Below are 12,197 nucleotides of genomic sequence, written 5' to 3'. Positions count from 1 at the left end.
GCACTAGAAATCTCCTTTAAATCTAGCAATAAGAAGACAGGCCAATAACAGACTGATACCTCTTTCAACTGCGAAGTATTTCCCAATAGTGGTTGAAAAGGCCCATCCATGACTATGGTTAGGGTATGATGGGGTCACAGAAGGGGCTCTTAGGCCAGTTTGGAGGACTAGGAAAATTCCAGGAGACAGTACTGGGGGTGGGGGGAGTCAGGTGAGGGAGGAAAGGGATATGGTATAAAGAGCAGCAGGTACAGACTATTCTAGGACACTGAAGTCCCACACAGCAGGCAAGAGAAGCCTTGTTAAGGAATTTGGACTGTAAGCTGCAGGCAGCAGCCACTGTGGATTTTCTGTAATGAAGAACTGATTTCCGAAGCCATCATTCAGGTCGCCATGTGAGGGATGACAGCTGAGGAGTCAATGAAGAGGTTGGTGTTGGGAGCAGGAAGGGCTCAAGGGTGGGAGTTGTGAGAAGAGAAGACAGCTTGTCTAGTTTAGGAAGAGAAAACGAGTAAGGCTCTGTGAGGAAAGTGAGGAGGGGAGGGGACTCAGGGCGGGCTCTCAGATTTCTGGTTTTGATGGGACCATGAATCAAGTCAGGAAATAAAATCCTGCAAGGAACGGATGCAGTAAGGCACAGGGGGGTGGCTCTGGGATGGGCAGGCCCACCATTCTCCCAATTCCAGAGCACTGGCTATGAGGTTGTGCTTCAGGGAGGTCCCTGGGAGCTGTACAATAGAGCCGTCCTGGGTTTAATTTCTAAAGCCTCGTGGAATCACGCTTGCCAGCCCACCTGGCACCAGCAAGTTACAAAAGAGTCAAAGAGGTGAGAGCATCTAACCAGATGGTCTTGCCCTAGAGCTTAAATAGATGAGATACCATTTCTAAGACTGCTGACATCTTCACCTGAGCAACAAACACATGGCAGTTTGCTACTCAAGCAGCTGTGCAAGTTTCAACTCTTTGATAAGTAGAGCATATTAATACTGCCGCCTCCCAAGAGACCAGTACCATTTTCCCAGCACAAGACAATCCCTGAGTATCTCGGTGGTAAATCTGGCTCCAAGTCTGATGGTTTAATAGTTAGTCCTCAGGAAATCGTTTGGAAAAATTCAGTTTGTACCTGCCCTTCAATTCAGATATGGATCTGAATAAAGGCAACTATTTAAGGGCGTATACTGTCTTTTTTCTGAATCTGACATGCCTTGTCCTGCCTGGCCCCAAAATGCAGAAGGGCTCAAATAGCACAGAGGAAACGGGACCCCTCCTGGCTCTCTGTGAGTCAGGATTCATAGTCAAAGTTCATTCAGAGGAGGACCTGTGATTTAGCCTTGATTCCTCCTTGGATGGCCACAGCCATCCATCATCAAGTTCATGTCAAAGCACAAGTAAAAAGAACTGACTTCTCTCCTTCTCCACACCTGCCCTGGAGAGACAGATCTTCAGGTCTTCTACACTCCCTGCTCTGTCCCTGGCCACATCCGCACACGCACAGGCTTTTCTTCACAGAAACCACATGGCTCCTATTCAAATGCAAACCCAACCACGGCCCCACTCCACCACTCACCCTGCACCCCACACTGAAACTCCTCGCCATGTTCTTAGCGTAAAGTCTCAACTCCTCAATGCAGCTTTCAAGGTCCCTCACTGTCTGGCCTTTGCCTTTTCTCCAACTTGATTTCCAACCAATCTTGTCACCCTACTACTCTGCTACAACCACTCAGGTCTCCTCCTTTCTCTCCCCGGGCTTCTACACTTCTGGGTTCCTCAGGCTGAAATACTCTCTCCTCAGCTCTGAACACACTTTAAAACCCAGCCCAGTGATCACTTCCTCAGATAGGCCTTCCCTGGTCACCCCCCAAATAACTGCCTTTACCCCACTAGAATGAAAGCTTCACTAGGACAGGGAATTTGTCCAGCTTGTTCACCCCATCTCGGGGCCTAGCATGTAGCAAGTGTTCACACTGCTGAAAGAACCAATTAGTGATTGATTCCACTTTAAGTGCATTCCAATATGTTCAGATACATCGATGGTTAATTCCAAGCACACACTGCAAAACTACATATAACCAGTTTTCAGAATAAGAGTCTGTAAAGATTATTCAGACCACAAACTCTCTCTATCCAGGTGACTCATGAACTTTACAGTAAATGAGTGTTGCTCTCTTATTATGTACTTGAGAGGAGAGCCTGTGCCAATTACAATCACTAAAGCACTTCAGGGAAATGTGCCATTCTGTGTTAAAGACATTCAATTACTGTATGTAAATATATGATTACCTGGTTGGCTGTACGGATCTTCATAAGCATCCAGCCAATAAAACTGAAATACTTGTTCCTCATCAGCTCCTTTTACCAGTGGGAGGTGACTGGAATCCACTTGAACTTCCGGGGCTGAGAAACTGCTGTCATCTTCCTGATCCATGCCCCACCAAGAGACATCTGGGAGAAAACTTGCTCTGCAAAAATCACATTTTCAAAAGCCTTACAAAATCCAACAGAGTAGGTGTAGCGCTACTTGGCAGAGAAGTCATAAAATGCTCTTACGAGGAGGATGTGGTCCCTTTCCCAGAATCAGCCTCGTGTTTCGCCTCCTCTGCTGGCTCCCTCTCTTGGCACAAAGTCTTGGCAGCCACGGGCTCCACATCCACCTCCTCGGCTTCCATGGGCTCATCAAAGTCGCCATCTTCAAATTCCATTGACCCCGACTCCTCGTCATCTGCACACAGTGGCGGCCCGGGCTCTCCTGAGGGCGGGGTCACACATTCCCATCACGTGTTGCTGCCAGCGAGCACAAAAGCTTCCCCGACAGTGCAACAGCAGACTACCCCTGGCCCACGTGCTATTTGCCGTGCTCTTCAATTCCCAAATTGGATGTTTTTAACTTTTCCTGCTATGAATTCAAACCTTTCTCAGGGAAACTGCCTACTGCAAGCCCTTCAAATTCTCCTCCACTTCCTCCTTCACGGGGCCTCCATCTTTTGACAGCACTTTGCAACTGCTTAACACCCTTGCAATTCTGCTTGACAGCAGACTTACCAGCAAATTCAGCACATGTAAGAGGAGCAGGAGTTAATGAAGGCTCCTTCCTTGAGGCTGGGGGAGCGGTTTTTCCTGAAGGAGCTGCCTGTCAATGTTTTTAAATGTTTAGTCAATTAGAACTGCTGCATACTAAAAATATGCAACTGTCCTACCCTGACCAGAGACAATGACAGTTCCCATTTATAAAACGATTTTATGTATTATTAATGTAACAGCTTCAATTATTTTACTGTTACCTAGGTTTATAGGAAAAAAAAAAACACTGTTTCCAGGAAGAAAATGATTGCATTTAGCACAGTTGTAATACCTATAATAAACACATACCAGTTACTACAAAATTTACTATGAAAAAAGCAGGCACATGCTATTTTTGAAATATATGAAAATATAATGAAATAGGAGTCCTAATTTAAAACAAAAACAAGAACAAATTCAAAGGCATTTCACTCACATAGAAAAGCAACAACATAAGTTTTAAGCAATAATGTAAATCAAGACTGAAGGTATTTCCACACACGATACCTTGGGGGTGTGCACAGAGAAAGGATTCAGTGAAGTTCCACTGGATCTTTTCTTTTTTGGTATTATTACAGATGGTGGAGCTATTTGTGGCGTCTAGGAGGGGGTAGACAGACATTCACTGCCATGCTTGGTTTACCACAGGACACAAAAAGTACATTTCTTCCCCCAATGAAGCCCAATGAGCAAAGCACTTTTTTCCCCTCCCTGCTCCCCCCACAGACCTATGTTCACGCAGTGAGGTTACTATAGTAGCAATACCAGAGACTCACTAGAAAACCAGAATAGATACTGACTCCACCCCTCATCAATTTTTTTTTTCTTTTTAAAACTTAACATACTTCTCCCTTACCCTTCCAGAATATTACATTTCAAAACTGTCAAGCCCAAACTACATAGTGTTGGTGTAAGTCATTTTAATTGAGGATCACTTAGAAAGAAGCACATCTCTGAGAGTTCAGACTTGCTGTGAAACAGCCCAAGTGCAAATTCCAGTACAGCTGAACCTGTCTGAGTCATACGAGGGACAGCTCACCAACTTTTCCCTCACCCCCACATGGAATTCAGGACGAGGATCTCACGCCTGACTGTGCAGACTGACAGGCTTCAATCTATTTCAGGCACAAACACGGCAGCAACTGAGCGCAAGCAGCGTGCCTTCCCAGCACTGACTCATGTGTATTCTGACTACCTCAAACACAGCCCCACACAGCCCAATCCACTGAACAGAGCCTAGAGTGGCTAGAAATTATTCGCCTAAAATGGTGAGAAGAAACCAATCTGAAGGGCTTGGTTTTGGTTTGGAGGTTTGTTTCAGCTGGGGTTTTGGTGGTGGGGCTGTCACTGGATTTTGCTGTGTGTTCTAGCAATAAGGCTGTTTCATATTAATCACTGAATTGTTTCTTCAGCACATGTTCACCTGAATATTTGACAACAACTGGAGATTCACTTACCTCAGTGTTCAGGTCCTGTAGAATGTTACCTAACAGATCATCCTTGGACAAGTCAACAGCTTTCTGGAAATTAAAAAGGCAGAGAGAATGAGAAAGTCCTGCACTTCACATTTACAGAGTAAGGATCAGGGAAAGGAAGAACCTGGCCATTCACTCTTCAACCCAACCCTCACTCTGAGGACTTCTCTACTATTCACAGATCTTTAACACCACCGACCTGAACATAACTCCAAAACCCCAAGCCCCTGCCCTGTTTTCTGCTTCATTCCATAATCCTCCTGCTAATCACCAAAATAAACAACAGTCATATCAGCTTTTCTGGTTTTCTCTTTTATCTCCAAGTCACAACCACTGAGATAGGAGATGCCTCAATCTACCTAGATATCTACACTGAACTTAGTGACTGAGACTGGGAAAGTAATACTCAAATATTTGAGTTCAAACAGACTGGGACCTCCCTGGCAGTCCAGTGGTTAGGACATGATACTTCCACTGCGAGGGCCTGGGTTTGATCCCTGTTTGGGGAACTAAGACCCCACAAGCCATGCAGTGTGACCAAAAAATATATTAAAAATAAACAAAACAAAAACATACTGGGCATCTATTATCTATATAATCAAATGTTAAATATAATCAAAGATCAAGCTCATCTGGAACCAGGGGACTAGCCTGGCAGCCTTCAGGAGATCATCTGTTTAGAGCTTCGGGGAATCTGACAAAAACGGTGAACTATGAACAAACAGGAATCTTTGCTTCACAAAGGAAGAGGCAAATATAAGAAAACATGAGACTCACATCTACGGTTTTCCTCCCAGCACTGGCAATGAACATTGATTTGATGTTGTTCGGTTTTGTCACAGCAGCCCTCTTGACAGTCCTCTTATCTTTGCTGCATGCTTTAGTATCTTTTCCTGTTGGAAGAGAATTTATTTCGAAACACGCAACAGCAAAAATCAAAATAGAAAACCAAAAGCATGGTCACCTGCCCTCTGTGTATGAGACTCTGACAAGCAAAATGTTAAAAATTCAAAACACAAAACTGAAATTTTATGCAAGGTACATAGGAAATAATCCTTTAAATGGGCTGAATTCAGGGAAACTTGGACTGAATGTTACTATAAAAAGGGAAGAAAGGCCAGTAAAATATCAAGATGAGTTATTGAGACTGTTTGATCATTATTGTTAATGTGAATAGAAAGCTTTTTAAAAGGTGGGGTTTATTTTCCCATAGAAACAAAAAGATCAAGCTCATCTGGAACCAGGGGATTAGCTTTGCAGCCTTCATGAGATCATCATTTTAGTGTGATACTGACTCTGACAAGAAAACTGAACTATGAAGAAAGAAGACTACCCGTTGTGATACTGTAACATTGTGATACTGTAGCATCCTAGTTTCCATTTTATGAGGAAGAGTAATGGGACATGAAACAACAGATCCTAGCAACACTAAACAGTATGCAGACATTTGCTCCATAAAGAACAACTTGTGCCATATGTGTTCTCTTCTGGGCATATAGAAGCTACCTGCTAACTCCCCTACTACTGTCCATTTTACTCTCGCTTTCTGACTCATCCCCGAGCAACCTGCACCTACAAAAGACCTAGAGTGAACAGATAACATAGTGTGGTAGTGGCATATGAACATACAGACAGACCAGATGAAATACAATATGGAGTCCAGAAAAAGATCAAATTACTTATGGAAATTTAACACAGAATAAAAGTGACATCTCAAATCACTGAGGAAAAAATGAACGTTTTCATAGTGTTGGCTACTCATTTGTGGCTTCCCTGGTGTCTCAATGGTAAATCATCTACTTGCAATGCAGGAGAACTGGGTTCGATCCCTGGATTAGGAAGATCCCCTGGAGAAGGAAATGGCAACCCATTCCAGTATTCTTGCCTGGAGAATTCCACAGACAGATGAGCCTGGCAGGCTATAGTCCAAGGGGTCAAAGAGTTGGACACAACTATTAACACTTTCACACATTTGTAAAGAAATAAATCAGTATAAATACCATACGGGAGAATTCCCTGGTTGTCCAGTGGTTAGGACTCAGTACTTTCACCACCAGGGGTCCAGGTTTAATCCCTGGTTAGGAAACTAAGATCCTACAAGTCACAAGGTGAACTCCAAACAGATCACAGGTCAAAATTTTTAAACTGAAGTTATACAAGTACTTTAATAAAAAAGGCAAATTCCTTGTAATCTGGCTGTAGGGAAAGTCTTTCTAACTATGATTCAAAATCCATCTGCAAGAAAAAAGAAAGGAATGATAAATGCAACTGTATCAGAAACAGGTTTAAAGACCAAAAAGGAGAAAATTTTTGCAATATGTTTTGCAGAGGGAAAAAACAACTTTACTGGTATTTAAAAAAATAATGCAGAACCCAAAGGGAATGTGGGCAATAAACATGAACATATGGTTCATGTTAAAAAATATATAACTATGAAGCTTTAAGAAAGATGCCCAACTTCATGTGTAAAAGAAATGCAAATGTCACTTCTCACATATTAGAGGATCAAAAATTTAAAAGCTTGACAATACATTCTCTTGTCGAGGCCATGGTGTCTAAATGGACACTCAAATGTTGCTCACAGGAGTGTAAAATGGGACAACTCCTATGGAGAAGAATTTGGCAATATCTCATGAAACTTCATGTGCATGTACTCTATAAGCCGGCAATCCCACCTCTACAAATTTTCCCTGAGGAAAATACCGTATGCAGTTATTCAATGTGGTATCATCTGCAAGAGTTAATTACTGAAAATCTAATGTCCACTCAAGAAAACCATATGAACAAACCATGGTACATCCATCGATGGAATACTATGCAGCCATACAGAAATGAGCAAGCAAGGAAGAATGCTAAGTGCTGATATGAAGTGATTTTCAGGATATCTTAAGTGAAAAAATACCCAGTACAAAAGTATCTATAGAAAATACCTTTTGTGTAAGAAAGAGAAGGAAATTAAAATACGTATACAGAATTCCACTTCTGGGCATACGCCCAAAAGAATTAAAAACAAGTGTTCAAACAAAAACTGATACACAAAACTTCATATCAGCACTGTTCACAGTAACTGAAAGAAGGAAACAACCCAAGTGGCCTATAAGTAATAAATGAATAAATGAAATGTGGTCTATCCTTGCAATCTAATAGTATTCAGCCCCGAAAAGGAATGAAATACTGATTCACGCTGTAACACGAATGAACCTTGAAAAGTATGCTAAATGAAATAGGCCAGAAACAAATAGTCACATATTGCATAATTCCAACTCTATGAAATACTCAAACAGGCAAATCCAGAAACAGAAAGCGTATCAGAAGTTGCCAGAGCTGAGGGAAGGAAGACTGAGGAATGACTGCTTAACGAGTATGGATTTCCATCTGGGATGAGAAAATGTTCTGGTCATGAGTACAAACACTGCTGATGCACAAAATGTCACAGATGATAAATTTTCTGTTATATTTTTTCAATGTGCCTAAGAATACGAAAAGATATAGCACATTTGTGAAAAACATAAGACAGGGGAATTTAATTTTGTCAAGAGATCATTTGGAGCAGTTTGAAGAGAGAATATAGGCAATGGTCAAAATGTTTAGTAAACAAAATTCAGGTCCTAATAAAGAGCCTCAAAAGAGAAAGTCAATGCTGATTTGACTAGCAAGGAAGGCTTCACTAGGGGCTTCAATATTACCAGTCTACATTAGCAGGTATAAGACAAAAGGACAACAGGAAACAAAGAAAGAACAGCAGTCAACATTGGAGATGAAATTTTTCCACAGTTTTAGAGCTCCTGTTTTGATTTGTTTATGTGTTTGTTTTTTTTTCGGCCAAACACTTGTGGCATGCAGGATCTTAGATCTTATTTCCCCAATCAGGGATGGAACCCATGCCCTTGGCAGTGAAAGTGTGAAATCCTAACCACTGGACAGCCAGGGAATTCCCTTGTCCCTTACAAAATGTCAGTGTCATGAAAGACCAGATGGGGAAGAGAGGAGAGATGGTGCTGCTCGATACTAAATAAGACTAAAGAGACATGAAAATCCAAGTGGAGACTGCACTTCTAAAAACAGCTATAAAAGGTATTATTGGACTAACTGGAGGATCTTAATCAGGATAAAATCCTAGATAATATCATGAAAATGGTACTGCAGCTAAGGAGACAAGCCCTTGTTCTTAAGAGATCACCACTGAAGCATGGAGAGGTAAGTGTCCTGCTGTCTACAACTTAGTTTCAATAAATTAACCAAAAACAAAGTCTGTGTGTATGTCTGGGAAGGTAGAAGAGAGACAAAGTAAACAAATGTCACAAAATATCAACAATCTACAAATTAAGGTCCAGACTTTCTGAAAAGGGTGAGAGAGCACAGATTTCAGGTTTTGTGGTCACATATCTCTTAAACTGTTGCATATTCTTCTTTCCATTTTTCTTCTTTTTTTAAACACTCGTTAAAAAGGTAAAAGCCTACCATTCTTAGCTTGAGCTATATAGTACAGGTATGATTTCCTTCTGAGGTAAGGAAAGTCATCATGGTGATGGCTGTTACTACTGTGACTATACTAAAAGCCACTAAAATGTTCACTTTAGGGGAATTGTATGTTAATTATATCTCAGTAAAGCTATTCTAAAATAAACCAGCTCTAAGTGAGCCACAGAAATGTTGGCCAGTGATATACCACTTGGTGGTAATAATGAGCTAAAAAAAAATATATATATATATGAAGAAAATTTCCACCTCTCATTTCACAGGAACAAAATCGGGCTTGTTGACACAAAAATTTTTTTTGCCAATGATTGTGATAGCTATGAGAATATAACACATTCATTCATATCGTTTTAAATTTCAATTAAACAAAGCAAGTTGACAGACGCTCGAAGCCTTGTTATTGTACTGTGCTTCTATCAAAGAGCTAAAATCCTAAGTAACTTCAGCAGGAATGAAAAGACATCACTTATGCTTGTAGCCCTCAAAATCAGCAAATCTAAAATGACCACAGAACTGAAAATTCTAAAATAAGTAACACTAAACTCTTTGGATAAGAGAGATGTGAAACTTCATTTCCTGGTTGTTTTTGATTTCTGTGTTTAATTTTCTACGTAACTACACTTCTTTCAATATTAGAACAGTCTCTATACTCAAACACAACTGTGGTAGGTCCATTTCCCCTGAAGAAACTGTGTCAAAGTACCAAGTCATTTGAAATTTTAGACAATTCCTTAAATCTCAAAATGGCCCTCTTAAAAACAAAATGCAGGTACCTTTCTCATGGGAATCAAGAGCATCATCTTCAAGGTCATCATCAAAAATTTCCCGGCCATCCTCCACGTAGCCAATACCATCTGCAGGAACAAAATTTCATATTAGGGTCAAGTTTCTAAACGTAGCCAATATTTTACCCATGACAAAAAAATAAAAATCCCCAATCAGATGTTCTCCTGGTCCACGTCATTTTAAAATGCAGCAGAATCCTGTTCAACCAAAAGTCAGATGAAACACAGCCCTCACATAGGTTTTCTGAGTCAAAATCAACGGATATACAGCTGACCCTCACACAACTTGGGAGTTAACCCACGTATAACTTACAGTCAGCCATCAGTATCTACAGCTCCTCTACAATTGCGGATTCAAACAACCACAGATGGTGTAGTACTATGGTATTTATTACCGAAAAATAACCACACACATATAAGTGGATCCAAGCAGTTTAAACCCATGCTGTACAAGGATCAGCTATATACTATGCCTATTTAGGTGAACTAGGAAATAATTTGGCCCACAGGATCAAAGTTTGCCACAATAGGATGCTTTACAGTACTTCTACTCTACCAAAAGAATAAAAAGAATCAAGATCACCAGAAGTCCAGAAAAGCAACTTCGTCTGCAAGTTCAAATTGGGAACATAGCCAAGTCCAATTACAGAAGTAGGAACATAAATACAGTGGCAGGCGCAGTCTACACCCCCTTTTCTCTGCTGCGTGGTTGGCACTCACACAACCCAAAGAAGTCACATCCCACAAAAAGGAACCACCGAGCTTTCCACAAGGGCTATAAGAACATGCGGACCAGCTATCCAGGGCTTTTCACTGCCCAAGTCACTCTTCATGAGTACAGTCTTGTGTAATCCTCACAGCCATTCTGTGACATATTTTCCTCTACCCCATCACATGGAGATAGCCCACAGGTATGAGATTCCTCCAAACTCCTACACAGTCACTTCCTGGAGGATTTATACTATAGTCTGAGGTATATGTCTGGTTTCTCCAAAATGCCCCTCGATAAAACTTTCCATTGTTCTGCTTCCACACCCTCAAATCATGCATTTAAGAAAAATCCAAACCAAATGTGCCTTACATCTATCTGCCCAAGCAAAGAAGCAACTCTGCTGCATAAGAACTTATGAAAAGCTACTGACACAGTGTCTGGCAGGTGGCTTCTTCCCACATACCGTCATCCACAATCCAGTCGTCATCCTGGCGGGCCTGGACCAGCTTCGAGTACTGTTCCTCATCAACTTCTTCATAAACACTTGTGAAGTCCTCTACCTGCCATCATACAAGTTTGAGAAAGCTCAAAGTGGAGTGAAAGTGTTAAACAATTCTGATGAAAAAATTGTCAAATTCAAAATGGAATGGCAGCCTGAAGGAGTTAGCTGCAACCAAATTATGAGTTCTGACATTCAACACCACTGCAGGGTTTTCCTTAAATAGACATCAATTAACTTAGTATTCCTTTTAGGTGGGTGTTAACATAAGATATTAAATGATTCCATTAGCATAATACACTTGTCACACCATCAATTACTCATCTACTTCATAAAAAACAAACTGAATTATAGCCAATTCTTCATTAGCTGCTTTGGGGATTAGTCATTTGTAATTTCAAGATTGGTTTCTCCTGTTCTTGGCAAATCTGTGAGACATGCTGCCTCCCTTTCCGCTAGCTGATGGTACCCTACAAAAAGACAATAATCTCCATAACTGTTCAACCGATCAAATGAAATTCCAAAGGAAATTCTCCCCCATCCATCCCCCTTCAAAAACCAGGAAAATAAACACAGTCTATATTCTACAGGTGCACTACAAATGGTTTTAGAGTGGTCCTTGTTTGTATTACCACTGATCCCTAACCATTTCGAGGTGTTAAAAATCGAGTACAAGTGCGGAATGGCTGCCCGACCATCAGAAGGTCAGAACTCCACGAACTACTGACGAAGAAAGCAGACCACCTAAGCACAGTTCAAGCACAGAGAGACACACACCACTGCCACAGCTGCCATGGTGACAGGCCATTAATGTCCCAGGTGAGAATTTGGTGGGCTGGTTATCAAGAACTTAAACATACCCTCCTAAAAACTCCCCCCTTCTCTTGACAAGTTCTGCCTTTCCAAGTGAGGGGTGGAAGAAACGACCAGCTCCATCTGAACACCTAAGACTCTAGGGGAAAAAACACCGGGTCACAGAGCTTTGAGAGCCTGATGGGCAGAGGTGACTGGATTTCTGCCACACCTACAGGGCTTATAGTAATTGCAGGATTAGGCTTAGCTGTCACCTCCTGTTTAATCTGCTCTACAGGGATCACTGGCAAATACTGATTAGGCCTTTGATCACTTGGTAACAGAAATTACCTGCCCTTCCAAATTAAGTTTTTTGACAACCCAAGCACAAACTGGTC

General features: G+C 41.4%; 1 protein-coding gene across 7 annotated transcripts in view; it reads right to left on the bottom strand.

The window, feature by feature from the left end:
• POLA1 (DNA polymerase alpha 1, catalytic subunit) overlaps positions 1-12,197 on the bottom strand; it is a 298,535-nt gene that overhangs the window by 280,089 nt on the left and 6,249 nt on the right. For 6 of the 7 annotated variants that reach the window (XR_016037010.1, XM_088834552.1, XM_088834555.1 and 3 more), the window contains exons 3-10: positions 10,972-11,068; positions 9,785-9,865; positions 5,310-5,425; positions 4,515-4,577; positions 3,565-3,657; positions 3,040-3,127; positions 2,548-2,746; positions 2,281-2,459 (exon numbers count right to left, since the gene is read on the bottom strand). Coding sequence is in view for 6 of the 7 variants with exons in the window: in XM_088834552.1 (XP_088690678.1) it covers positions 2,281-2,459; positions 2,548-2,746; positions 3,040-3,127; positions 3,565-3,657; positions 4,515-4,577; positions 5,310-5,425; positions 9,785-9,865; positions 10,972-11,068 (916 nt within the window). In the remaining variant the exon portion in view is untranslated. The remainder of the gene's footprint in view (positions 1-2,280; positions 2,460-2,547; positions 2,747-3,039; positions 3,128-3,564; positions 3,658-4,514; positions 4,578-5,309; positions 5,426-9,784; positions 9,866-10,971; positions 11,069-12,197) is intronic. The other variant, XM_088834553.1, reaches the window with a different exon arrangement.

Source organism: Moschus berezovskii, chromosome Y (genome assembly GCF_049115385.1).
Source record: "Moschus berezovskii isolate FMDL1 chromosome Y, NW_MosBer_1.0, whole genome shotgun sequence".
In the NCBI taxonomy this organism is placed as follows: domain Eukaryota; kingdom Metazoa; phylum Chordata; class Mammalia; order Artiodactyla; family Moschidae; genus Moschus; species Moschus berezovskii.
This window is presented reverse-complemented; position numbering and strand designations above follow the sequence as displayed.